This window comes from Bos mutus, chromosome 6 (genome assembly GCF_027580195.1).
Source record: "Bos mutus isolate GX-2022 chromosome 6, NWIPB_WYAK_1.1, whole genome shotgun sequence".
Classification (NCBI taxonomy): Eukaryota; Metazoa; Chordata; class Mammalia; order Artiodactyla; family Bovidae; genus Bos; species Bos mutus.
In genome coordinates, this window is record NC_091622.1 from 105,003,793 (window position 1) to 105,029,766 (window position 25,974).

A 25,974-nucleotide genomic window follows, 5' to 3' on the forward strand; every position below is an offset into this window, starting at 1 on the left:
ACATTCTCATACGTGTAGCACATTCTCACACGCACACAGATGCATTTTTCAATTATCTACATAGTCGTTTAAGAGGGGCAATGCTCCCAAAGAGTCTCATAGAAGCCAGCATTCTTCTAGTTGAACTTCAGCCTACCAACTGAGAGGAAGGCTTGGAGAAGATGCTGACTTGCCCAACGGTCACAATGTCAAGCCCCTCAGAACTGGGATAGAATCCCGTCGCTTAGTCCAGCTCTCTCCCCACGTCACCTCTCTAGGGCCAGTGCAAGTCTGTGCTCAGCCCTGAGCTGGCAGCTGAGCAATAGGGTGCGTGCTGCTCCCTCCAGCTGTGGGTCCTTGCCAGCCACTGCTGATCAATTTTGGATCAAGTCAAAGTTTCAGATTTTATTTTCTTGGTCTCCAAATACACTGCAGATGGTGACTGAAGCTGTGAAATTAAAAAACGCTTGCTCCTTGGAAGAAAAGCTGTGACAAACCTAGACAGCGTATTAAAAAGCAGAGACATCACTATACCAACAAAGGTCCGTACACTCAAAGTTATGGTTTTTCCAGTAGTCATGTACAGATGTGAGAGTCGGACCACAAAGGCTGAGCACTGAAGAACTGATGTTTTGAATTGTGGTGCTGATGAAAACTCTTGAGGGTCCCTTGGACTACAAGATCAAACTAGTCAATCCTAAAGGAAAGCAACCCTGAATTGGAACCCTGAATTAGGACTGATGCTGAAGCTGAAACTCCAATACTTTGGCCACCTGATGTGAAGAGCCGGCTAAGTGGAAAAGACTTTGATGCTGGGAAAGATTGAGGGCAGGAGAAGGGGCCAACAGAGAATGAGATGGTTGGATGGCATCACCAACTCAATGGACAGGAGTTTGAGCAAACTCCGGGAGACAATGAGGGGCAGAGGAGACTGACGTGTTGCAGTCCATGGGGTCAGAAAGAGTTGGGCATGACTTAGTGACTGAACAACAACTACACAGTTCTAGGCAGCTCAGCAAGGTCCTGGGATCCTTATAACCTTCCCAGATGACCAGAGCTGGTCTGCAAGAAGAAATGACACTGGGCAGTTATCACTCCTGCCCTTCGTGGAGCCCTGAGGGCAGCTTAGGCTGTGAGCACAGATCCTATGCTAACTGTAAGCTCACAAAGGCTACCTACACCCAGCTTTTCTCCAAAGATAATGGAAGTGGCTTATTTCCACATTCAATTTTCTTGTGAAGGTCTCTGAATACAAACACCTCCTTCCTTGAAACGAGTTGGATATTGGGTGTAGTCAAGTTCTGCTGTAAAATGTTCTAGTTTTATGAGTGAAGGGACTCAGTGAGGGAGGTAGCCCCAAGGCTGGCTGGTAAACACCCTCCTCACTCCCTCCCTCTTCTTGGCCTTCTACACCCGAAAGCCTTGTTTTAAATTCTCAGCCTGGTGTCTTAATGTCCGTAGTCTGTATGCATTATTCTGTTTTTGGTCATATATTTGGAAAACTTTCCCACGTGTGGACATAAAATTTCCATTTAAAAAACCACACCAAATGTCAAACAGACATGCTTTTGCCTAGCATATGCTGAAAATATGGATGCCATTTACCATAATTTAACATTTTACGGTGTTCCCCCCACCTTCATGCAGTACCAGTCTTCTCTCCTTGACCATTATTTCTGTCATTCTAAGGAACACTCAGGCTTGTGTGTACTATCTGAGATTGAATGTTTTCTTCCAGCACTCTTAAAACTGCTGTTTAAAATCCAAAACTTGGATCTACTTTTAGACCTTAGGTCTCGATCTGGTGACATGGCAAGAAAACCTTTTTTCAGACTGTTAGCCAGTTTTACCCAGCTTACTTAATAGTCACTTCCCCACTGATGTGAAGGTCCCAGTCCAAACTCATACCGGAACAAAGCTGTCCTGTACTTGTGTCCTCTGGTGACCCTCACTTCAGTTATTATAGACTAACATTTCTCTTCCACTTTTAGCTCCTTTTTATACATGAACTGTAGAAGCAATGAGAACAGAAGGGGAAATTTTTTACTGGGCCTGTAAATTTATAGACGTCTTTATGATGCTGTCTTCTAGCCAAGAGTAAGATAGTCTTTCCATTACTAATTTAAATGCTTGGGAATTTAGTTTTTTTCAACATCGGAATGCACACTATTTTTTAATTCTCGAGGCAGTACCAGAAAGGTCATGAACTGCCACAGAACTTGAGCGTCAGGCAGGACTGAGCTCAACCTGTCCGACGCTTTCATTTTTTTTTTTTTTTGGCCCTGAAAAGGGCCTTTGGTTGAAATCAAGCTCCTGAGAGCAAACTGGAAAGCTTAACCGCCAAAGCCGTAGAGAGTAGGGCCCTGGCGCTTGAGAGCGTAGACCATGTCCATAGCGGTGACTGTCTTCCGCTTGGCATGCTCGGTGTAGGTGACCGCGTCCCGGATCATGTTCTCCAGAAACACTTTCAGGACCCCGCGGGTCTCTTCGTAGATGAGCCCAGAGATGCGCTTCACACCACCACGACGAGCCAGGCGGCGGATAGCAGGTTTAGTGATGCCCTGGATGTTGTCGCGCAGAACCTTACGGTGGCGCTTAGCGCCGCCTTTCCCCAGACCTTTGCCGCCTTTGCCGCGTCCAGACATGGTTTCACGAAAAGTAAACCAACAGCAACTCCGACGCTTTCAGTATACAGACAAATTCAGGTGCAGAGAAGCGAGGTGGTCCAAGACACACAGTATTGGGCAGTTGGGGCAGGAGGGGATCCTGAGGTTCCATGCCTTCCCGAACCATCCCCCGAGGCTGCATGCCAGTGAGATACTCAGGTCATGGGGTCCCATGTAGCTTTCCAGCCCCCGCTCCACGTGTCCCCATTACACAAAGTCAGCGACCCACAGTGAAGAGAAAAGATATTTAATTATTTCTCTGTCTAATCTCTTAAAGCGCTCAAAGTATTTTCACAAGTGCAAGGGGAGGGCCCGCTCTCAGCCAGCGTTTTACCAGTGATTCCGACAAACGCAAAGAGACTCCAAATCACCGTGCTTTATATACTTATTTTAATTTCCGCACTGGTAAAGAAAAGGAAGGTGTAAATGAGGACAAGTTAGTTTACAGTGACTCCATATTTGCCTTTTAAATTAATCTGTTCTCTCGAGGGCAGAGGATAGAAAGACAGGAAAAAACATCAAAGCACAAGAGTGAACTGGTGAGCAGGATGCCTCCCGTCCCGCTAGCAGAGGATCTGAAGGCCTGGAGGCAGCGCAGTAAACACGGACAGGTATGGATTAAGATACACTGGAAAAAAAACAAAAACCAACCCCCACGATTCCATTCTCAAAACCAAGCACAGAAACTGACAGTGAAACATGGAGTTCCGTGTGCGCCCGTCAGCCTGAAACCAGCGCCACCTGCTCCACAGCATCGGCCCTGCCGGCCCCTCTTCTCGCAGGTACAGAAACCGGAAGGACCCGCAGGTGGGGAGCGCGAGGGGCTGCAAACCCCCCGGGAGCCACGGGAGGGTCTGTGTGCTTTGGAGGCTCTGCCTCTGGAATGTTCTGCGCAGCAAGCGGTGGGTCTGAGTCAGGCGCCACACGTGGTTGAAGGTGCCCGCTTAATTTCCCATGTGCAAACGGTCAGGGTCTAAAGCTTTCAGAACTTGGGACAGACAGGATTGCCCGGCGAGCTGGCAGGTGGGCGGCGGGCCTCCTCCCTCCAGGGGGCGGGGCCGAGGGTGGGCACGAGGTGAGGCCCCTCCCCCAGGAGGCAGGGTGGGGTGGGACCGAGGTGAGGCCCCTCCCTTGGGAGGCGGGGCAGGGGCGGGGCAGAGGAGTGACAGAGGCGGAGCTGCGTTCACCCCACGTCCCTGATTCGGTCTCGAGTTGGTGTGAGGGGGGCTCCTCAGTAGGCGATTGTCCACTCTTTGACAGAGGCGTCGTGCGAGGTCGTGACCAGTGTGTGCTCGTCCAGCCAGGCCAGGCTGCTCACATGGTGAAGCCGGTGCGCATCTGGGGAGAAAGAGGCGGCGGCTTTTGAACTCTGCGGCCACGGGGACACCCTGGCCTGAGATTACCTGCAGGGGTCACGGCAGAAACCCAACACGATCCTCCTGCTCAACCAGACCCCCTTGCCCTCTTCTCAGCGGGGGAGAGTCTGGGTGATGGGAGGGGAAGTGGCCGGGCTCCTCAGCACCCCTACCCGCGCTGGGACCCCTGACACTCGGGGATTAGCAGCCAGCCACCCCTGGCTGCAGCTTCCTGGTACCAGCAGAGTCCTGACAACCAGGGGGGCAGAACTGCCCCTCCCCACAGGGGTACAAGTCTGTCTTTCTGTGCCTAAGGCAACAATATACAGACAATATACAGACAACACACAGACAGGACACAGTGTTAATTCTGGTAGGACCAAGACCACAATGAATAAAAAGGTTGGTAACACAAGCTGGGGAACCCGGCACACAACAGCCTGACCTCAGGCCAGTGCACATTCAGTGACCTGCGACAGCACCCCCCGCCCCCGCCACAGCCCAGACCCAAGGACTGGACTTCCCACCCTCTACTCTGAGAGCTCCTTGCTGCATCTTGAACTTGAGTCTTCCTACAAAACCAGCACTGCTTCCCGTGGAGACCAGGATGGCCCATCTAAGTCTGCTCTGCTCCCCACCCCCATTCTGAACCAAGGAGTGCGCCTGCCTGCACACCTGAGGACAGCCCACTGGTGCCCTTCCCCCACCACCTGAGAAAGAGCTCTTGATGGGGGGTGAGGGTGGGGCCTGACACAGGTGGGGACCCCTCCCCCACCCGACACAACTTTTTTGAATAGTAGAGGATCCCATTTATATTCAACATAAAAGGCTCCCTGTGGGGTAGGGACTGAATGGAAAGGGACCAGAGCCCACATGAGGTGGTGGAAGGTGGGGACATGGGGACAGGAGAACTGAGATCCACCCTGGATGGACATGGTTGCTGGATGGATGCTGGGCACACAGGTGTCCTCTGCATGTCTGCCTGGACCAACAGAGATGTTTGCTGGATGGCCAGGCCTCCCGAGGGGGCCACCTCCCTAAAAGCACAGAAGGGACCCTCGGGCCCTGGGGACGCCTCTCCGGAGCTGCTCAGGGAGCCGAGGTGGGTGGGAGCATCACCTTGGATCTTGACCCTGGTCTCAGGGTCACTCAGGGTCCACACATACACCATCATGTCCATGCCACCCGAGGCAAAATGCTCGTTGTCCGGAGACCAGGCCAGGCAGACGATCTTTGCGTGGTGTCCATAGAAAACGTTGTTCTCCTGGATGTGAATTGAAAATAGGTGGCAGGTCAGGGTCCAGGCCAGAGTGAGTGGGCATCATCTCACCTAAGGTCAGGCTTCTCACCAACTCACCGACCCCTCATAACATGCCCAGGGTGCCCACTGCTCAAAGGCACAGACAGGAGCAGCCCAAGATCAAGCAGCGGCTGCTGCACCCCTCCCAGGATCCTGGGACTCTGGGGCTGTCCTCCTAGCATGTGTCAATGGGCCACATGTGCCCACCTGCCTGCAGAGCTCTCTGCCCTAGGGAGGGGACAGTCAGAAAAGCAGGAATAGAAAGCACGAGAACGTCCTATTGGCATGGACCAGGCCCTATGCGTGTATGGACGGAGGAAGTGGCTGCCCCCTAGACATGTGCCACTGCCCTGGAGCCCGAGTTGGGTGGTGTGCTCTGCAGGCAGACGTCTGTCCACAGGAGCACGTGTCTACAGCATGTGCCAGCCTCGAGCCGCTGTCTTACCAAACGGGTCAATGTGAACAGAGTGTTAATGCTCTCTAACTAAACTAATGCTTTTACTTCGAGTATTCCACCTTGTTCTTAATTCCTAGATTAACCATGATTTTCGAGTTTGCCTCTTTCATTTTTTGTTGAGTCTACGCTGCAGGTTACTCAGCATACTGTAAACTTGTTATATGCAAATGAAATCACTTAAGATGTGATAAATGCAGGATTTGATAAATGTGCTACTCAGGTGGAAGGAACCTCCTAGGAGGTGGAATGTTCTTCATGTTGACGGAGGTGTGGGTCGCAGTCAGAAGCAAAGCATGAGTATATACTTAGGTTCTCATTCATTCTTCATTATATGTAAATTTTACAGCCAAAACTAAGAAACCAGTAAACTCTAGTCAATATGTGGGCTGATATACTTAATGGCAAAATATACACTTAAATGCACTAAAAATTAGATTACTAGATGGGTAATGTGACACAGTAAAATGGTTAATGGTAGAATCTAGGGGGCAAATTCTTTGGACTCTGCTATAAATTTCAAAGCTGTCCTAAGGGTTGGAAGTTGGGGGTGGGGGGGAGGTTGGCTTGGTGGGGGGGACTGGAGGGACCCCTCCTCCCATCTGCCCTGTGGTTCAATCACACCAGCTCCCTCATACCCAGAGGCTGACCAGAGCCCTCCGGAGTGCAGTCTCTTGTGAAACGGGTCTAAGGCTTTCTCACGCCTCCCAAGCCAGGGCCGGATGAGCTTCCGGGGTCCTGGCAATGGGGTCCTCTTTCACCCATCCACTGCCCAGGGACCCCCCCCACCCCGAGTGCAAGGCCACATCTGGACGACCAGCACTCACACTTGACAGGACTTTAAGTGGCAATGATATCCAAGAAAAAAAAAAAACCTAGCCTAAGCCCTTTGACAGAGAAGGTCCCAGAAGTCACTGGGCAATACTGCCGAGGTGAACCTACCAGCCCGATTTCACAGCAGCCTGGCCCCTACTCAGGCCCCTAGCTTTTTGGCAACTTTGCTACGAGCCCACAAACTGCTGGACGGCAGGGGAAGTCTCCTTGGCCCACGTCATTCATGCTCCGGGAGCAGCAAAACTGCGTGTCCTGTGCACCCGCCCCATCAGTGATGACCAGGGAGAGAGGCTGTGAACCCCTCCTGCCATCTGTGCTGCCTGGTGTGGGGCCAGGGCAGGCGGCCCGCCCACTCACCGAGTAGCCGTCGGCAACGCTAAAGACCGTGACCACTTTGCTGGCGTCGCACACAGCGAGGAAGGCGCCGTCGTGGGAAAACGCCAGGTCGGTCACGGGGCCCTTGGCCTCCAGGAGCTTGCCCTCGTCCTTCAGCGTGGTGCCCAGGATGGAGTAGAGGCGGACGTTCCCATCCTGCAGGAGGACAGAGGGGCAGCGGGTCACTCCCCTGACATGGGCGCCTGTGCCCACAGACAACACTTGTGCCCTCCCTGCCCCCACCCCACCCCCCGACTCTCCTGGAGCCCATCCTCCTAGAGGGAGGGGCCCGAGTATATGTAAGAAGTAGTGCTTTTCCTCCCCACCGACTCATGCCCGGCTTGGCCACATGCCAGCTCAGGTGCCAGAAGAACTACCCCTTCGTCCCCGGTGCCAGAGGACATGTCCTACAACCCAGCAGCAGCTCTGGTGTCTGGCTTAGCATAGTGGGCAGAATTACATGAAAAGAGGTTTAATTATCTTAAAATCACATCAAACTGCGGATCCCAGCCTCCCCAACCCTAACTGTGATCTGGGTGTTTGGGTGCTCACGAGACTGCCCTTTTTATAAAATTTCCAGTATGTTCCAATCAACTGTCCACAGGCCGAGCTCTGAGAAGCACCTGTACAGGCGTTAAGTCTCCAGCGAGGGCCCCTTGTCCAACCTGACTGTGCACTGAGCCTCACCATCTGTCCCGTGCCCTGTACCCCATGCCCCTCCCCGGCCCGGCAGATCCCCTCGGGCACCAGGCTTCTCTCCCTGTTTTGTCCAGCCTCTGTCCTAGCAAATGCCCCATCCTCGTGGGGTCCCAGCACTTCTCTGCAGGGGCCAGGAGGTGAGGGGAAAGAGTGGACGACGGGAAGTCAGACTCGGGGAAACTGAAGCCCTCTGGCGGGCGCTGCACTGCACGGGTGTGAAGGCTCCCCTGTCCCCTCCCTGTGCCCACAAGGCTCTCCCACCTGCCCCCAGGACCGACACCCAGGCTGAGGCCTTCCTTGCCCTGTGCCCCTAGCACAGCCTGCTCACTGCTGGGACCCTGGTCTCCTGGGGGGGAAGGGGGCAGCCCAGGGAGATTCTCACTTGGGTGGCAGGAGGTAGCCTGGCACCCACACAGCCCTGACCACCCTCCCCCAAATCACTCAAAGACCCTAGGGCAGAGGGTGTGGGGACAGGGCCTTACCGCGCCCCCGACGGCCACTGTCTCACCACCCGGGTGCACGGCCACTACTTCGGGCTCATAGCCGGGGTTGTCGATGCTGAAGCACTTCCTCTGGTCCTTCAGCAGAACGATCTGGGAAACACACAGACAGTGCGGTTAGAGCAGAGGCCCGGGACAGATGGCCCAGGCCGTCCGGGGGTCGGGGGCAGGACAGCGCGGGGCGCCAGGACAGGGCTTCAGCCGCACTAAGTGGGACCACCCGAGGGCCCCGCAGTGTTACTCCCTCATCAGCAGCAATGGTGCTGTCCCTACCCCCTGCCCGGATGTCTGGGTAAGCCATCTGCTGCTTTTGAACTTGAATTCCTCCAACTACACACCAGCGGGCGTAATGACAGAGCTCTGCTAAGCAGACTGTCCTGGGTTCAAGAAGACACAGCACGTGGAAGCGATGAGCCTCTAATCTGACACCAGAAATGAACGGGACCGGCTGGACTTCTAAGTCCTGGCCTTTCAGGTCTGTCCAAAGAAACATCCTTTGCAACCTCCACCCGTGGTGTATGAAACTGCTAGCAACGTCACTGGTGAGTCCCCAGAGCTTGGGGACAGTGCTGGTGGCCCCCCCCCCAACTCCCAACTAACAGAGGGCAAACCGGGCCCCTGGGGGCTAACTCCAGCAGGCAGACAGCAGTGCTGGGAGTGCGGGTCTGTGGAGGCCATCTATCTGTCCCCAGCCCTGGCAGGGAGGGGAGGACAGGACACAGATGGCTCATGGCTAAGCGGCCTGGAGGCACCCACAGCACACCCCGCCCCCTTGTCCCACCCTGGCCAGCTCCTGCCTCAGTTCCCCCGTGTTTGCCAGGGCAGGACAGCGTTGGCGGGCGGGGCTCAGCACCCAGGGGTGCAGGCCCTACAGAAGGGCTCTGCCGACACAGACAGGACTTGATCCTGGCTCAGCCACCTGCTGCCCGGGATGGGGGTTGGCAGGGGTGGAGGGGCAGGGGATGGACACATGCGGCTCATGAACTGTCCTGAGCCTTGGGCTCCCAGGGTTAAAAACCCAGCGGTGCCTAGATAGCCTGAGGATGGAATTCACGGCTCAGAGTAAACGAAGTGCCTCATAAAAAGCAAACAAAACCAGCCGCTGGAGCCTACCTGAGCCACGCACCCTGCAGGTCCCTGGGGTGGCAGGGTCACCTCCTGTCAATATAGGAGCAAACGAGGTGCAAGCCCTGCAGCTCTCAGAGCCAAGTAGGGACTCACATATGGGCTGCACGACTTCAAAGCCTTGCCCTGGCCACCATGCTGCATCTTCCACCCTCTGCACACGGCCCAGGGCCCCCCGATATGGTGACCCTCCTTTGTCCCCATCCCCACCCACCTCTTGCTACCCCTCCTGGTTCTAATTCACTGGACTGTCCCAACAGCGTGGCCTCCACCTGTGATAGCTCTGGCTTGACCCCATCTGATCCCGGCTCAAGCCACCAGCGGTCCCAGGGGCAGGTAGCCCCCCTCCGCCATCCTTGGGGTTTGTTGTGGGCTCTGCTGTGGGGTGGGGGAGGTGAAGAAGCCCAGGCGATGGGCGGCAGCACCCACCTTAAAATCTGCTACGGAAAACTCACCTGGACAAACATTCACCCGAGTCGTCAGCCTGACTCAGGAAGCACCCCTACTGCCCGGCACCCCCGACGGAGAGACGGAGAGCCTTTGTCCAGACTCCGGTTCAAGTCTCCGAGGTGAGACCTGAATGTGGCTGCTCCCTGACCGAGAATCGTGGGCCCCTCCAGCATGGTCTGTGGACCCTATGACTGGCTGTGGGGAGTTCTGGTCAGGATGCCCGAGAGAAGCAGGGGAACAGCAGAATACAACAGGGCAGTCATCACACCTGATCGCATGGGCCATGGACTCCTGGGAACCCAGGACTAGACCCTGTACCCACCAGCCCCTTCTAAGCAGAGCCTCGGGCGGCTCTTCCCAGAACCTGTGAGCTCTCCCGGTGTGACCTTCTAGAAAGGCCACGTCCAGTCTTTCCCACACTCGCTACGGCGCTCCCAGTCCTCAATTCCTCGTGCACCCTCACTGGCCACCCCGCTGTCTGCTGTAATTGCTTGGCGGGAGGGCTGTGTTATCTAGGACACATAGGATTCCACACTCCCCGAAGCAATTAAGCTCCCAGGACGGAGGAGGGGCAGCGAATCCGAGAGACTCTCCGGAGCGGGTCTGTTGCTCGTGCCAACAGGGGCTCTGTTGCACCTGCCTCCTCCACCTTGCACGCTGGGACGCCCAGCCCTGGCGACAGACGGCATCTGCTGCAGAGCAGTGTCCTGGATAAAGTGGGTCAGGCCTGGGTCTCAGTCAAGGGCGGTGTGTTCCGGAAATTTTAAGAAATGGCATGTAGACAGACCTTCACCGCCCTGAATGAGAACCCAGGCTGCCGGGGCTGGAAGAGCAGACCCCGCGGAGGCCCGGGTGCCACCCTCCACCATCACAGGGCCTCGGGGAGGGAGGCACGGCCACTCTCAGCCTCCTCGCTCGCGGAGGCGGTACCAACAGCCTGCTGTGTACTTCCTTGTAACCCGCCCTGTGAGCTGCAAGGGACAAGAAAACTAAAGCTCAGAGAGGGTGAGGAAAACGCCCAAAGCCACACAGCCAAGTGCTGCAGGGCTGGGATCTGCAATGAGTGGACTGAGCCACACTGGCTGTGCCTCTTGTGGGCGGCAGGGACGAGGGACCACCCCGTGCAGGGCACCTGACCCTCCAGTGTGGGCTCTGACCAGGCTGCCCGGGTTCAAATCCCAGCTTTGCCCTTTGCCGGACGCAGCCCTGGGGCAGCTTAGCCTCTGTGCCTCAGTGTCCCCACCCGTGAGGTGGGGATGATGCCGGCCTAACTGATGGGGCTGCTGAGGATTCAGTGAACACGTGGGAGGCCCTCAGCACACGCAGCAGAGCTCTCAGTAAAGAAGGGGAGAACGGCTGTGGAGGGACGTGGGGACCAGACACTGCGCAGTGTGTCTGGACCTTCTGGTCAGACCCGGGTGGGAGCCGTACCTGGCCAATGCACACGACCACGGTGTAGCCCCGGGGCCGACGGCCAAGCACTTCGGCTGGACGTCCAGTTTCACGACTCCCTGTCCGCTGTGGAGAGAAGGATGTGTTAGTCTCCAGGGGTGCAGGGCAGGCATAGACACTCACTCAGTGAGGACCACAGCTGCTCGGGGACAGGTGGGAATTCCACCCGATCGTGGCCGAAGGAGCCTCTGCTAAACAGACATGGGAGGGAGGAAGGAAAGACTCCCCGACTCTAGGAGAGAGTCGAGGTGGGGGGCTGGGACGAGGGGTGGGGGCGGTGAGAGGAGGTGAAGGCGGCACGTCCCGCATCTGCGCCGAGGGCCGCCCCCCTGCTGCCCTGTCCTGGGTCGGGCCCCATGTGCGCCGGCCAGAGACCCTGGCTGGCACTCCCTGGGTTCAGACAGAATTTAGTTCTGGTCCTGACATCCCAAAGAATCTGGCTTGGATGATGAAGAATCTGCCTGCAATGTGGGAGACCCAGGTTCAATCCCTGGGTCGGGAAGATTCCCCTGGAGGAGGGCATGGCAACCCACTCCAGTATTCTTGCCTGCAGAATTCCCATGGACAGAGGAGCCTGGTGGGCTACAGTCTATAGGGTCGCAGAGTCGGACACGACTGAGTGACTAGCACTTTCACTTTCCCAGCCTTCCACAGCCATGACCAGTCTCCTCCTCAATGTAATTAAACAAACAAACAAACAAATATATATATATATGTAACTGGCACTTTTAACGGGATGGGTGAAAATTGTCATCTTTACTTTTGGTTAATGGAGAAAGACATGGCAACCCAGTATTCTCGCCTGAAGAATCCATGGACACAGGAGCCTGGCGGGCTACAGTCCATGGGGTTGCAGAGTTGGACACGACTGAGGGACTTAGCACTTTTGGTTCAAACTACAAAGACACATCCCAGAAAAATCTGCACACACAAACCACTTCTTAACAAACGGTAAACTGAGGAAAACGCCACAGAACTGAGCCAAACGTGGTGCCTCCCCGGCTGGGTGAAAGGGCCCCTGCGGCAGGGTGACCAGCCCATGGCTCTGCCCTGGGTGCGCTGGTGAGCCCAGGCTTGGTAGCAGCAGCATGGGCCTCCCGAGGGCGACTCCACCACCGATGGGCTGAGGGTCAGGGGGGCGCGTCCAGCCCCGGGCAGCTCTCACCTGTAGTCCCGCAGCGTGAGGTTGGTGTACCGCACCGTGTCGTCCATGCTGCAGCTCACCAGCTGCCCGTGCTCGTCCACGGTCATCCTGGATACCTGGTTCGTGTGGCCCTTCCCAGCAAAGGAGTCGTTCTCCCCCGTCTCAGAATCCCAGTAATGTGGGGCGGGGGGGTTAAGGAAGAGCCCGGCTTAGGATGCGGTGCATGCCCTACCCTGGGGAGGCCATGGCCTGTCCCCTCTCCCGGGCAGCACATTAGGGAAGGGACAGTGGGCACCGGGCCGAGTGAACTTCTTCGTGCACATTCAGCTCCAAATTTCAGGAAGCGGACGTTGTGATCAATCAGCAAGAGAGCACGCAGTGGGAGAGTCCACCCGTCTCTAGAATGAGAACTAGGCAGGTCGCAGGACGGCACTGTCCTGCCACAATGGAGTGGCGCCTCTGTCCGAGGGAGCTCAGAAGGAAGCCCTGTGGGGACCCCACGTACCCGGGCCGATACCCCCTGACCCCCTCGCTTCCTTTTGCCTGCTGTCCAGCCCAGCACCTTCAGTGGGAGGCAGCCTATGCCCCGAGGACTGGCTGATGGCTGCCCAGGTGCCATTTGGCAACCGGTCCCAGGCTGACCGTCCGCTCGGGGTGCCTGAGTGTGAGCTGTTTTTAAGTTTATGAGGCTCTCCTTTTACATCAACAAAGAAGCATTTTTGTTTGCACTGAGGATAGTTCCCCAGGAAGCTGAGGGCAATTTCTGCAGCTCACAGGTCTCAGGATGGGAGCCCCCCACCCCGCCTCCGCTGTGGATCCCCCAAGAGGTCAACATCATGGTGAGTGGACACCAGGGCTGGCCGGGGACGAGCAGGGAGGACGGGGTGGTGCCCGGAGTTGGGGTACATGGGGCAGAACCCTGGTTGTACCCTCTTTTCCTTCTGTTTTGAGGGGGCAGAGGGGGACCTCTGCCCTCCTCCCTTGGGGCTACGGGGAACTGTTCCCAGGAGGGAACCCTGTAGACAAGGAGCACCACGGAGGTGGGGGAAGCACGGGGCCTGGGAAGCCCCTCCAGGGGCAGGGGCTGGGCTGCACAAGGGCAGGCCTCGCACGCAGCCACGATGCCTCGCCGAGCCAGGCCCTGCGGACATCACTGGCCATCCTGGAACGGGAGGGTTGGAAGGGCTGCCAAGAACGTCTCGGGGGGACCCCAAAGCCCCGCACCGGGGGACAGGGCATGGGCTCTGCCCAGCTCTGCTGTCGCCGAGCAGAAGCCACTCGAGGTGTCTGAGCTTCGCTTTTCCCATTTTTAAGACAAGGGGACTCCCCCAACAGGCTCTAAGTCCTTCTGGATTCTAATGCACATGGATTCTGCTGCTCGTGAGGGGTGAGGCCAGGACCAGGTCACAAACAGGGAAGTTCAGCAACCAGGCCCTCATGGCCGCACACAGCGAGTGACCCATCAGGTCAAGGCTGTGACCTGGAGCTGGAGGGCCCGAGTGTGGACCGGGCCACCTCTCAGTGGCCAGGACGAGGCAGAGGAGCCCTGTGGCCACCACCTGTCCAGCCTGGCCTCTGGCTCTGTGGGAACAGGAAACTCCCGCCTCTCCTGCCAGGGCCTGTGGAGCCAGCACTGTCAGTCAAAGGATATTAATGTGTCCGTCGTGGCTCCCAGAGTAGATGTAAGACTTGCCGCCGTTTTTATGCACCGTCAGGCACTGGATGGATTTGCTGTGACCCTGCAGAGGAGACAGATGGGTGGGGTGAGCTGAGGACATGCCTGTGTCCAGCCAGTGACTGTCAAACGCTCACCGCCGGCTAAGCCCCAGGGAGAGGCCACGGCCCTCGTGGGCCTGAAACACCGCCCGCCGGCCTGGGTCAGCTGCCTCCTGCTGACCACCCCTTGATACCTGGGTCCCTCTCCACCCAGGCACTTAACCCCGACCTGCGTGGAGGACGGGGGTCTAGCGGGAGCCCCAGCAGAGCGCCTGGGTCTGTGCAGACTGACCCAGGCAGCCGCCCCCCGTCCCCATCCATGGAGGACAAGCCCCCACCCAGCACTGGGTCTCCACGAAGGTGAAGGAGCAGTACTAAAGGCCCAACTCTCGCAGAAGCAGAACCCCAAAGCCACTGGACGGCCCAGAGAGTCTCCACCCAGAGACCCAGCTCACAGCTCTAGCTCTGTCCCTGGCTCGTGAGGATTCTTCTCTCCTGAGTTCCCTACCCTCACCAGGGCTGTGATCCCACAGCCAGGGCGGTCCCAGGGCTGTGATCCCTCCTTGATCAGCAACAAAGGGGCCCAGAACACTCGTGTACAACCAGATGACTGCTTTGAAGGGGGGCATTTTACCTCCCTTTCTAACTGCTTCTGAGATGGAAAAACCCTAAGAGATGGGGTTTAATCACAGCTCTTTCCCCTCCTCAGATGTAGCCGGGGCCCTCTGAGCATCGCTGACTGTTGCCATGATGTGATGTGTGTACTATAAAGCAGAGACATTACTTTGCCAACAAAGGTCTGTCTAGTCAAAGCTTTGGTTTTTCCAGTAGTCATGTATGGATGTGAGACTTGGACTATAAAGAAAGCTGAGCACCGAAGAATTGATGCTTTTGAACAGTGATGTTGGAGAAGACTCCTGAGAGTCCCATGGACTGCAAGGAGATCCAACCAGTCAATCTTAAAGGAAATAAGTCCTGAATATTCATTGGAAGAACTGATGCTGAAACTGAAACTCCAATATTTGGCAACCTGATGCAAAGAACTGACTCATTGGAAAAGACCCTGATGCTGGGAAAGATTGAAGGTGGGAGGAGAAGGGGATGACAGAGGATGAGATGGTTGGATGGCATCACTGACTCGATGGACTCGAGTTTAAGTAAACTCCAGGAGTTGGTAGTGATGGACAGGGAAGCCTGACGTGCTATGGTCCATGGGGTCGCAGAGTTGGTCATGACCGAGCGATTGAACTGAACTGAACTAACTGCTCCTGGGATGGAAATCTAAGAGATGGGGTTTAATCACAGCTCTTTCCCCTCCTCAGATGCAGCCGGAGCCCTCTGAGCATCACTGACTGCTGCCACCACGAGACGTGTTTCATCAGAGAAAGGAACACACAGTTCTCAGGACCCCTGAGTCCTTTCCACAGGGCAGCAACCCACCAGGCCTTACCGGGAGTCTTGCCCCACGCAGCCTGGGAACCCAGACAGAACCTGTGAGCAACGGGATGCATTGGGACTTGGCCCGCCCCATCTGGGGCAGCAAGCAGCCTTGCCAGGAGCCTGTGAGCACTGGGGCTCTCCCGCGCCCCACAGACGAACGCTGTGACAAGCGGGCCTGCTCAGGTGATTCGATTCTGATGCAGCTCCAGCTCGAGCCACAGGATCACCTGGGTGCGCCTTAAAAGTACCGAGCCCTCAGAGCTTCCTACGGTCTCTGACGGCACCCCGACGGGGCTGGCCAGGCATCAAGCCCTTTATGGAAATGTCCAGATGACCTGAACGTGCACTAGGGTTGAGAAGAGCTGATTTAACTCCAGCCCAGTTCCTGGGCTCACCCGCAGCCTGATGTCGGCACCAAACACCCCTCGGGATTCACAAGCTAGCTACACAAGGCCTAAATAGGCAGATGGCCTGGCCTGGCCCCTGCCTCACGGGCACGGTCATCAGGAAAGCCATGAGCCCATGAAAGCCACCAGCTCACAGACTGTGGGGTGCACACACACTGCAGGGTCAGGTAGCTGGCAACCCACAGCCTGAGGGAGGGATTGGGCCCCCGGGGAATAATCCCAGCCTGGTCTACACCCAGGCCGCGGGGCCCAGGCGCGTCCCAGAGCCTGTCTGCATGGCCCGAAAGCAGCTGAGCGAGCAGGGCGTGAGGAGGTGCTGACGTTTGGCCCCAGGGCTCAGCCGCAGGACAGGGAGCCGCTTGAAGCCTTGCTGTGGAGGCCCCTCCCTTGAAAGCATGGCTCACCCAGGGCTGCCAGGGCAGGTGAGGGCAACCCTGAGCACCCGACCCTGCAGCAGAAGCAAGCCTGTGGGCAGCAAGGGGGTCAGAGCGGGGCCCTGAGACACAGGAGTTCCCAGTCTGGCTGCGATTTCCTGAGATGCCACCATCTCCAGGGCTGAGGGAGGGAGAAGGCACGGCCCCACCTGGACGGGACACTCAGGGCAGATGCTGGTGGCCAGCTGGCCTGGGTGAGCCGTCCCGATGAGACGAGGATGGGAGGCAGGGAAGGGGGGGTCTTCCCCAATGCCCTCCAGTATCGCTCCCTGCTGCCCACACCTCGGGCCTCTGCCCCTCAGGGTTCCACGGGCTTCTCCAAGTCCATGTCCGCTTCCAAGTGCCCACTCCCCACCACTGGCTGGTGCCCACCCTGCCCTAACCACACGGGACAAGTGCCTCCCCACTGATTCTCACATTCACACCCTGCACATCGTCCCAGCCCAGCTCCAAGGCCAGCTAGGCCCCCCACAACTGCGGCCACACTCCGCCACATGCCTCGTCTCAAGGCTCAGCATCTTCCTCATCCTGCCTGATGCGGGGGACACAGCTGGTGGGCTCCTAACCGAGGAAGGCTGAGCCCCTTGGGACAAACGAGCCCCGAGAGCAGGGGCCAGGGCTTTCATAACAGCTCAAGGGGATCTCAGCGCCTGGCTTCTCATCTCTGCTAAACTCACATCCCCAAAGCAACCCATGTCCTGCCGTGCCACTGGACCTCCACTCGCCCCAGCTGCCCCTTCTCCGGCAGGACACCCACCTCCCCTCCGGCCAGCCCTTGCAGGCCAAGCTGCTCCGTGGCCCGGCCTTACCTTGATGACCCGCAGGGGTTTGCTGGGGTTGTTTTTGTCCAGGTAGTTGATGTAGCCAGACAGGGAGATGCTGAGGAGGTGGTCCTTCTGCCACAAGCAGCCCAGCTGCTGGTCCAGGACGTTGGAGCCCATGGTAAACGTGTTGACGACAGAGTTCACGTTGACGTCCCAGATTTTCGAGGTTTTGTCTCCGGAAGCAGAGAGCAAGTGGGTGCTATCAGGACTCCAGCTGATCTACTCCAACAAATGGTGGTCACGGGTCAGAGCATTCCACCAGGGGGTAAGAGACTCAGACACCGGAGCTGTGTCCACAGCCCCGGTGCCTGAGCAGAGATGACAGCCTGGGAGGTGGTGGAACACTCAGGGCAAGGACAGGATGAGCATCCCGGCCACAGGCCTCTGTGGGCCACGGCACCCTGTCCCGCGTGACCTTGAAGGTCTCTGCCAGTGCCCCAACTCCTGATCCCTCATCTCAAGCTTCCAACTTCAACCCGCATATGGATGATGACAAACGCAGACAGGCCCCACCATAAGCACTGAGCAAGCCATGAACACGGGCCTATACTCACAGCGTAAATGCCGCCGTCATGAGCCTTGCTTCCTCCCAGCGCACACACTTTCTCTCCTGTCTTCCCATCATAGATGAAGATCTTTCAGGAAATACAAACATGTGAATCACGTACGTGTGTATGAACACACGGATCCTGTGTAGGTGTGTATGCCCGGCCGTCAGCACACTGACTGAGCTCCTCCCACTCATCCCCGCTCCACCATCAAAAGGGTTGGCAACTGTGACTTTAAAGGAATTCATCAAAACTGGATGAATTTGGAGTGCCTTTTAAAGGAGACTGACAGAGAGATGGGGCTATCACGCTTTGAGGACACAGTCTCAAACTGAGTTGCATCCTGGGAGGAGGAGGGAGGGAGCTGCCCGTTGAGACCAGCTTCACTGAGTCTGTCTGTTTTGAACAACCAGAGGCCTAAGAGATGAACGAATGCTCCCCACTCCCCACCTCCCTGGTCCTGGACCTTACCTGGCCGTCGGCGCTGGCCGTGGCAAATCTGTTGCCGTCGGGAGAGAATCGCACGCAGTTGACGAAGCGGCCGTGGTCCTGTAGGAAAAGGGACGGTTAACCAGGGACAGGCAGTTCAGGAAAGCTCTCTACGAGCTCTGAGGCCCACGACCACCATGCATGCGAATGCCAGTCCACGGGAGCCCTCTGAGCTTGGCAGGAGCCCCGAGCGGACACGCCAAGAAGTCTGGCTCAGCCCCCGGCCTCGGCAGGGCCCATCTCTGCCTGCCAGGCCTCCCTGTTGTGACATACACACTCCCCAACCTCTGCAGACAGAAACGCCGCCCTCCCTCCGGCTCTTAAGTCCGCTCAAGCTCAGAACCCCTATGCTTAGTGAGGCTGGAACTGTAAGGCCTCGTTCCTGAGTCCTCGGAGCCTGGCCCGGGGCCCAGCACACAGCAGACGCTCATCTGGGCATTTGCTGAATGAACTGAGGTTTCAAAGAAATTAAACAGCGGCGATGACCTTCCTGGCAATAAGAGTCTGAGGAGATGTGACTTCCAGTGGTGATTCCATTACCTAAAGGAGTAAATGAAGTCATTCTTTCCTGGGTCAATAAGGGTCTGCATCAGAAAGTGATCCTCTGAAAACCCCACAAGCCATCAATCTGAAGCCTGCCCCGTGCCAGCACGCATGAAGCAACAAGTGTCGTCAGTTCTCCTAAAGGTGCACGGGTCACCTGCCCCCGTGGCCACAGACGCCCCAACTGCAGGAAAAGCAATTTGACTCAATGCAAATCCCAGCCCCTACCAAGGTAAACCACCGACAGTTTTAAAGCCTGAGCTGCTGGGCTGGAAGGAGCTGCACGTGTTTGTGTATAAAGTTTATGGGTTGACTTGTCCTGAAGAGATGACTTCAAATCCCAGGACCTGTGAATGTGACCTCACTGGAAACAGGGTCTTTATGTGTGTAGTCAAGGTAAGATGACGCCCCTGAGGGTGGGTAGGCCCTGACCCAACACCACGGGGGTCCTCGTGGGGGGAGGGAATTCTGGACTCAGAGCAGACACTGGGGGACCACGTTGAAAGTTGTTGCTGAACCACAAAAGACGCCGGGATTCTTGGCCTCCGGAGAAGAATTCAATCCGGGCCAGAGATGAGGCTTGATCGCTCAGAGCTTTTGTGTAATAGAGTTTTATTAAAGTATAAAAGAGACAGACAAAGCTTCTGACATCAACATCAGAAGGGGGTCAGAAAGAGTACCCCCTCACTAGTGTTAGCAATGGAGGTATATACTTTTAATCAGTTATTACAGTGAATCAAAAGAATGTCTGGAGGTTGTGACTAGACCCACTCCCATAATTTACATTTTAAGATAACAGGATTAGCCAGGTTTTTTTCCAGAAACTGTCCTCAGGCAGGATACATTATTGTTATATAATGCTAAGGACTGTAGAGGGGAAAAAGTTTGTCCGTTTCTCCTCCTTGAGAATTCCAGAGCCCTCTTCTCTTTGGGGACCCCTGGACTTATCAACCTGCCTAGGAACTGACTCAACATGAAGATGGGGGCAGAGACAGGGTTACGCACCCCCCTCCCCAGGATGGCCTGTGTTGCCTTTTTTGTTTATCACGTCCACTTATCCTGCTTCTCAGGCCAACCTTTCCGGCTCTCAGGCTTGCGTTCTGAGCTAGTTGGAGAACGGCCGTCTCTCCATTAAAATGAACGAACTTTCCAAACTGGGCCCTCTGACTACCCTTCCCCACGACCGCGACTCTGTCACCCCACCACCTTGAGACCCCCTTGGGAGCCTCAGGTACTCTTCTTTCCCCAGGGGACAACCAGGCTCCAAGCGGCCCAGGTTCTGGGAACCCAGGTCTCTGGTTTCCCGTGCAGAGCTCTGGCTCTCGGCCCTGGACAGGAGGCAGGCAGGCCGGCTGGCTGGTTGAGCGGGGAGCCCGGGGTTCAGATCCTTAACTCCCCAGGCCCATGGCCAGCGGCCTGCTGTCCCCAGGGCTGCGAGGTAGCCTGCTGGGTGGCGAGGGCTCCCGGACTCTGTTCCTGGGGTAGTTCAGGACGAGTGCTGGGAGGGCGTCTCTCAGTCCTCCCAGAACCACCCCATGGGGATGGGAGGATGGACAGGCAGAAGCGGCTCCTCCTGCACAAGGTCAAAGGAAAAACGACCCAACTGCTGCTCTGCACGCCTGCCCACAAGTCTGGTCCTCTCGTCCGCACCTCTACTGGCTGACCCCGCCCTGCTGTTCTGGGTTCCTGGGTGGTGAGGTGGGCGAGGGACGGGGATAGGCCAGCCCCCCCTGGGTCCCTGTGACTGACCCGGCATGCCAAGAGTGCCCTGTGGTGGAGCAGATCATGGGGCCAAAGTAGGGACTATGCTGGGGGGAGTGAGGAACACGCTATGAGCCAGTGGGACCCTGGGTCACCCTGCAATGCCAGCTCGTCCAACTCCGGGTACCGTGGTTCCTTGGGACAACAGGACTAACCCCTCACACACCCAGCTCAGAGGTCAGCACAGTCACCAGGCCTCCCCCCTGCCTGCCACCCTCAACACCCCTGGCCCTACAGGGACGTCACACACGTGGATCTGTCTGTCATCCCACCCCTGAACCAGGCAGGCTGCCGGGCAGGAGTCAAACTGAACAGGGCAGACATCCCTCCGCCCGGGGACCAGGCGCTGTGGCTTTAGAAAGTCTCCCCGTCAGCTTTTCCTGCCACTGGAGCCAAGAGCCCAGATGAGTGGGAGACTGATGTCTGCTCCTGAAAATAGCCAATTTAAAGGGAGGAACAGTGAGCAGACCATTAACCAAAAAAAAAAGGGGGTGGCTAAAAATAGCCAGTTTCACGGGGAGAGGAGGCCAGAGGACAAAGGACCAACGGGCTGGGGGAAACATCATGGAGGGTTCAGAAGACGGAGCTGGGCTCGGGGGCCCCGGACCCTCTAAGGTCCTGGAGGGGCGGTAACGTCCTGCAGGTCCCGGGGGTGCGGGCTGCCCAGCCTCAGGCGCGGCCAAGCCAGAGCTCTGACTGGGGCAGTGCCAATGGACCCTCCCGAGAACCTCCCCACAATTACCCCCGCCCACCCTGCTATTACCTGTGTCCCATCATTACCTCCCCCACTGTCATCGTACCCATCGTTATCCCCCCATCACTGCTGCTCCCCATCACCCCTCCCCGCCACGACTGAGAAACCCGAGATGGGAGCCACCAGCAGTAATTAGGTAATGCACTGAGTCCAGTCACTGACAGGGACACAGAGCCCCTGGGCTCCACTGAACTGACCAGCCCATCAGCTCGGGTGTCCCCAGAGCCCGCCCTGGCTTCACCGGCCTTGGCGGGGTCCTGCAGGGGGACTCCTACCTGCACATTGAAACCCTGGATCATCTGCTCCTGATCCCATGTCACAGGCTTGCAAAGGAACCAAACAGCTCAGATTCCTGGGCCCAGTGCCCCCACACTCCCTGAGGGCAGCAGATGCCTCCATGGTCAGCACCCCAGGAGTGGGTGTCCATCCTGATCTGGAAGGCTACCTTGCCCCCTTCAGCCCACCGCCCCTCCCAAACCTGGCTCTCTCTTCCTCTGCAAGGTCAGGACCCTCTGTCAAGTGCCTGGAGGGGCAGCGCCACGTTTCTCCCCTGCCTCTCCAGTCGCCCTGCAGACCTGCCCAGAGTGACCACTGGACCTGATGGGAGAATCAAAAGGCTCCTTCGAACCCTCCTTAGGCTACTGACCATCCGCAGAGCTTGGCTGGGTCACCCCCTGCCCCACTGACCTTCCAGCATGACCCCCATGGACACGTACACAGCTTTCTGAAAAGCTAGCATGAGGGTGTGGTGGTTAAGGACAGCTCAGGTCACCTGTGTGCCCAGGCCAGGGCCAGTGCAGAGCAGGCACCTGAGACACACTTGAATGCAAAGCTGTTTCCTGCCCTGTCCTAAGGACACAGGACATCACAACAGCCCGGAAACCTCACACATTCAAGCGCAAAATTTATGTGTCTAGGAAGGTGATACTTGCATCGCAGTAGACGGAGGCTCTAGAAGGAAGGGCAGCTCCTCCCACGGGGTGATGTGTGAGACACTCAGGTGCCAGACTATGCAGCCCACCTGGGCGAAGGGGAAGCCAGGCATCCCCTCCTCAGCCAGGGTGTGCTCTGCTCTCAGAGGCCTGGGGAGACACGGGCAGTTTCCAGTCCCAGATCACACAGCCACAGTCTGTGTGATGACAAGCGGGCCTGGGGCAAAGAAGGCCCCCAACGCTTCCTGCTCTGAGCCATCATTTCATCAGGCACACATACTATGGAATGGACCATGGACACAGTCACAGAGGTGTCTGCTCCAGGAGTGCCCACCTGCCCACCCGACGGAGGAGGAAGTAGAGGCTGGAGAAGCATGGAAACTCACCAAGGCCACAGGTGGCCAGGTGCAGACACACAGGTGAGCTAGAGATGCTTAGTGGGCCTGTGACCACACATCCAGATGCACCTAGCCCAGGGATGCCCTCAGCAGGAAGAAGACCCCATAGGAGAGGCAGGGATGGGCAAGGGCCACCTGCCCTCTTTTCAGGCCACCCGGAGGGCCTCAAAGGGGAATCTAAAGCCCTGGGCACAGGACACTGCTGCCCACGGCCTCTGTCCCACAGCCGGTCCCCTGGACTCTGATGTCACTTCCCCAGGTGGGCTGGGGTCAATTTCAGGGGGAATTGGAATTGCAGCACCTCCACCTGGTGCCCTGCAGCCTCTCAGCCCATTTCAGGTTCAGACAAACAAGGATGGCGGGCCGGGCGGGAACCTGGACCGTCTGGCTACAGTTGGGCATGACTCAGCTTTGTCTCCACTCTTGCTCTGCCAACAGGAGGAGGTGGTTTAAACAAACTCTGAACGAGAAGGAAAAACAACAGGACCCCTGCACTCAGGCCGGCAAGGTGACGCGTGGCCACCCAACGTGTTCTGTAACACCGCTTTCCTTCCACCCGGGTCCAAGCCTCCTGGGAGTTGATCTGAACACCAGTTACTCCTTTTTGAGGCAGCAACTTGAACTTGACCCCTCTGGGCTCCTCACACCCACCCCTTACCCCACAGCCCTAAACATGGCCAAGAGGAAGATGGCAGGAACTGGAACGTGGACCAATGGGCAGCCCTCACGTTACAGATTTACTCTGGGGCCATGAGGGTCGAGGCCAGGTACACACGGAGGACTCACAAGCTGACCTTGCTGTCAGCCCCTTAGGAGGCATTTTAGGAGGGCATGAGGGACCCCGAGCGTCCTCCTATCCTTTCTGTTCAAGGCCAACTGAGCCTCTCAGAATCTTCTCCAGCAGAAGCCCAACAGCTAGCTGCTCATGGACACTCACATGTCCACCAGCGCCTCTCCTTTCGCCCCAGCCCTGGGGGCCATGAACGAGGGCTTTCCTCACCCTGTTACCAGGGGGTGCTCAGGGGCAGGGCCAGCCCGCCGGCTGTAGAGCTGGCCAGCTGCGGTGCTGGGCTGCCACCCAGGACCCCATCCTTGGTCCGCAGCCCCTTCTGATCCCTGCTAGGTCCTTACACAGAAGACCTGGGGACAAGCTGTGTGCCCACCCTGGAGACAGATGTTGGCCGGGGCCACGGGGCGAGGGTGGTACTCCCAGATGAGAAAGGAGCATGGAAAGGGGAAGAACCTTCAGCCAGGTCCCCAGGTGAGCGATCATTTCATCAGGCACATGTACGGTGGAACGGACACATACATACTACAGAAGGAAGACTGGCAGGGGTGAGGAGCACAGGCTCGGGTCAAGTCTGGAAAGAATCCTGGGTCCACTTACCCCCCGCCGCCACTGAGCTGCTGGGTCTAACCCACGTCTGCAAAGAGCAACTAAATCCTTGGGTGGGTTGCGGGGGGCGCGGTGGGGGTGGTTGGAAAGAAGCCCTGTCCACCCATAGCTCAGCCAAGTAAAAACAAACACAACGAGTGTGCGGGGCGTGGGGAGCTGGGCGGGCTAGCTCCACAGGGACGAGCTGGGAAAGCCTCTGGTTGCCACGGAAACCTCCCCTCCTTCCTCCGCTGGGCACCGCGCAGGAAGCCCGGCTACTTGACTCAGCATGACTCATCCGTGCTCCAGAGCACCTTATCCTGCTCAGGAAACATGACCTTGAACACCACCCCACCACGACCAGCAGCCCCGGGGGCCAGCCTCTGGGAGGTGCTGGGGGTGTTGGGAGGGACTCCAGGTTGCCCACCCCGAAGGGCAGAGGAGCCGTGCCCACTGTGCCTCCCAGGCAGCCAGCCAGAGACCCTCCTCAGGGGCCCTGGGATAAAACTGACCCCGCTTCACCACGAACAGGGAACCTGGAGAAGCCCCTCTGCAGCCGGGCCGAGACCCATGTCCAGAAATGCCGCCCATGGCCTGGATCCTGTCCCCGGGACGCCCCAGGGGCCCGCCAAGAACCCTCACCACCGTCGGGCCACACCCTGCCCGCTCTTCATGACTCACCGCGTCATCATCAGAGTTTACAGACTCCTCAGCGAGCCACTAACATTCTGGACACGTCCCTGGACCTTGGCCAAGCCCAGCTCGGCCGCCTCCAGGGAACACAGCCAGCAGTAAAGGGCTGAGTGTCCTCCACTCTGCAGCTTAGCGAGGTCATGTCCACCTCTACACCAGGGCTGGCGGCCTTGCAGTGTTTTCACACGAGTCGCTGGGAGAGCAGGTCTGGAACCACGACTGCCGGTGGGTGGTCCGTGAGACTCACCGGTGGGCTGTCCGCAGCCAGGTGCCCTTCCTTCTATACTCAGACCCCTGGGGTGGGAAACGAGCCTTGGGGCCGCTCTGGGCCCGGGGAGGGCACTGCGCACAGCCCAACCCCATGGCTAAAATGCTCTCACGCCCGTGTCCCACGCCCACCTTGCAGATGGATGAAGTGAGGCTGAGGGAGGGTCAGGCCCACGTGCAAAGCCTCGGGGACCGAGGCCCTGCAGTCGTTCCTACAGAAGGCTGTGTGGTTCCACTCAGCGTTTAGAGCACGCCCTACAGGCAGAGCACCCAACTCTGCTCACCACGTGCCACCTTACCGGTGTGACCCGCCCTCATCCATCTCCCAGGAGGCGCCGGAGGGAACAGACCCAGACATCCCTGGAGCTCACGTCCTATGCCACACTGGTGGCTCAGTGGGCCTCACACTGGCACAACCAGAGGGCAGGCTGCCTCGGGCCTGGGCTCCCCTAACAGGGCCTCTTCGGGCCAGGATACTCGCCTGGTCAGAGATGTGCCCCCCGCCCAGTACACACACAGTCCCAGGGTACACCTGCTCCCTGCCCACCCCCGAGTGCTGGAACCATGACCCAGCAAACCTGGCATGAACTCTGTGCACGCATGACCTTCTGCCACCAGCATCTAACATGTCTAGATTCCGCTGGCTTCACGCATAAGCCACAAAGCTCCCCCTAGAACTACCCTCCAAAGACGCTCACTTACACTGATCGTGAACTTGAACTTGAACGGTGGCCCCTCAAAGAATGCAGCACAGTTGTCATCACTGCCAGTCACCAGGCGGTACGGCCGGCTCTGCTTGATGTCCACGCTGTTGATGACTTTGTTGTGGCCCGTGATCTCACCCACGGAGGAGCCGCTGTCCCACAGGAAGACGGCTCCGAACCTTCACCAACGAGAGGAGCCACAGGAGAGAAAGGTCAGGCCTTGCCAGGTCACTGGGACGGGCAGCTGTGTTGCTAGCGACCAGGGGTAGGGATGCCGGCGGGGGGCAGCCCCGCTCATGATCACGCATCACACGTGCTCCCCGAAAGAACCAACACACCAGCACCCTGGCTTCATC

The 25,974-nt window shown here is 57.5% G+C and overlaps 2 protein-coding genes across 2 annotated transcripts in view; both read right to left on the reverse strand.

Moving 5' to 3' along the window:
• Positions 1-2,297: 2,297 nt before the first annotated feature.
• On the reverse strand, positions 2,298-2,665 carry LOC138988242 (histone H4-like). Its single transcript, XM_070372696.1, has one exon. The coding sequence runs from the start codon at positions 2,622-2,624 to the stop codon at positions 2,313-2,315; it is 312 nt and encodes a 103-aa protein (XP_070228797.1). The 5' UTR covers positions 2,625-2,665; the 3' UTR covers positions 2,298-2,312.
• Positions 2,666-2,876: 211 nt separating this feature from the next.
• WDR1 (WD repeat domain 1) overlaps positions 2,877-25,974 on the reverse strand; it is a 43,306-nt gene continuing 20,208 nt past the window's right edge. Inside the window, 12 exon segments of the mRNA XM_070372695.1 lie at positions 2,877-3,983; positions 5,120-5,264; positions 6,946-7,119; positions 8,145-8,255; positions 11,169-11,200; positions 11,203-11,255; positions 12,355-12,509; positions 13,983-14,072; positions 17,140-17,373; positions 17,709-17,789; positions 18,174-18,251; positions 25,617-25,797. Coding sequence (XP_070228796.1) covers positions 3,877-3,983; positions 5,120-5,264; positions 6,946-7,119; positions 8,145-8,255; positions 11,169-11,200; positions 11,203-11,255; positions 12,355-12,509; positions 13,983-14,072; positions 17,140-17,373; positions 17,709-17,789; positions 18,174-18,251; positions 25,617-25,797 — 1,441 coding nt within the window. The 3' untranslated portion in view covers positions 2,877-3,876.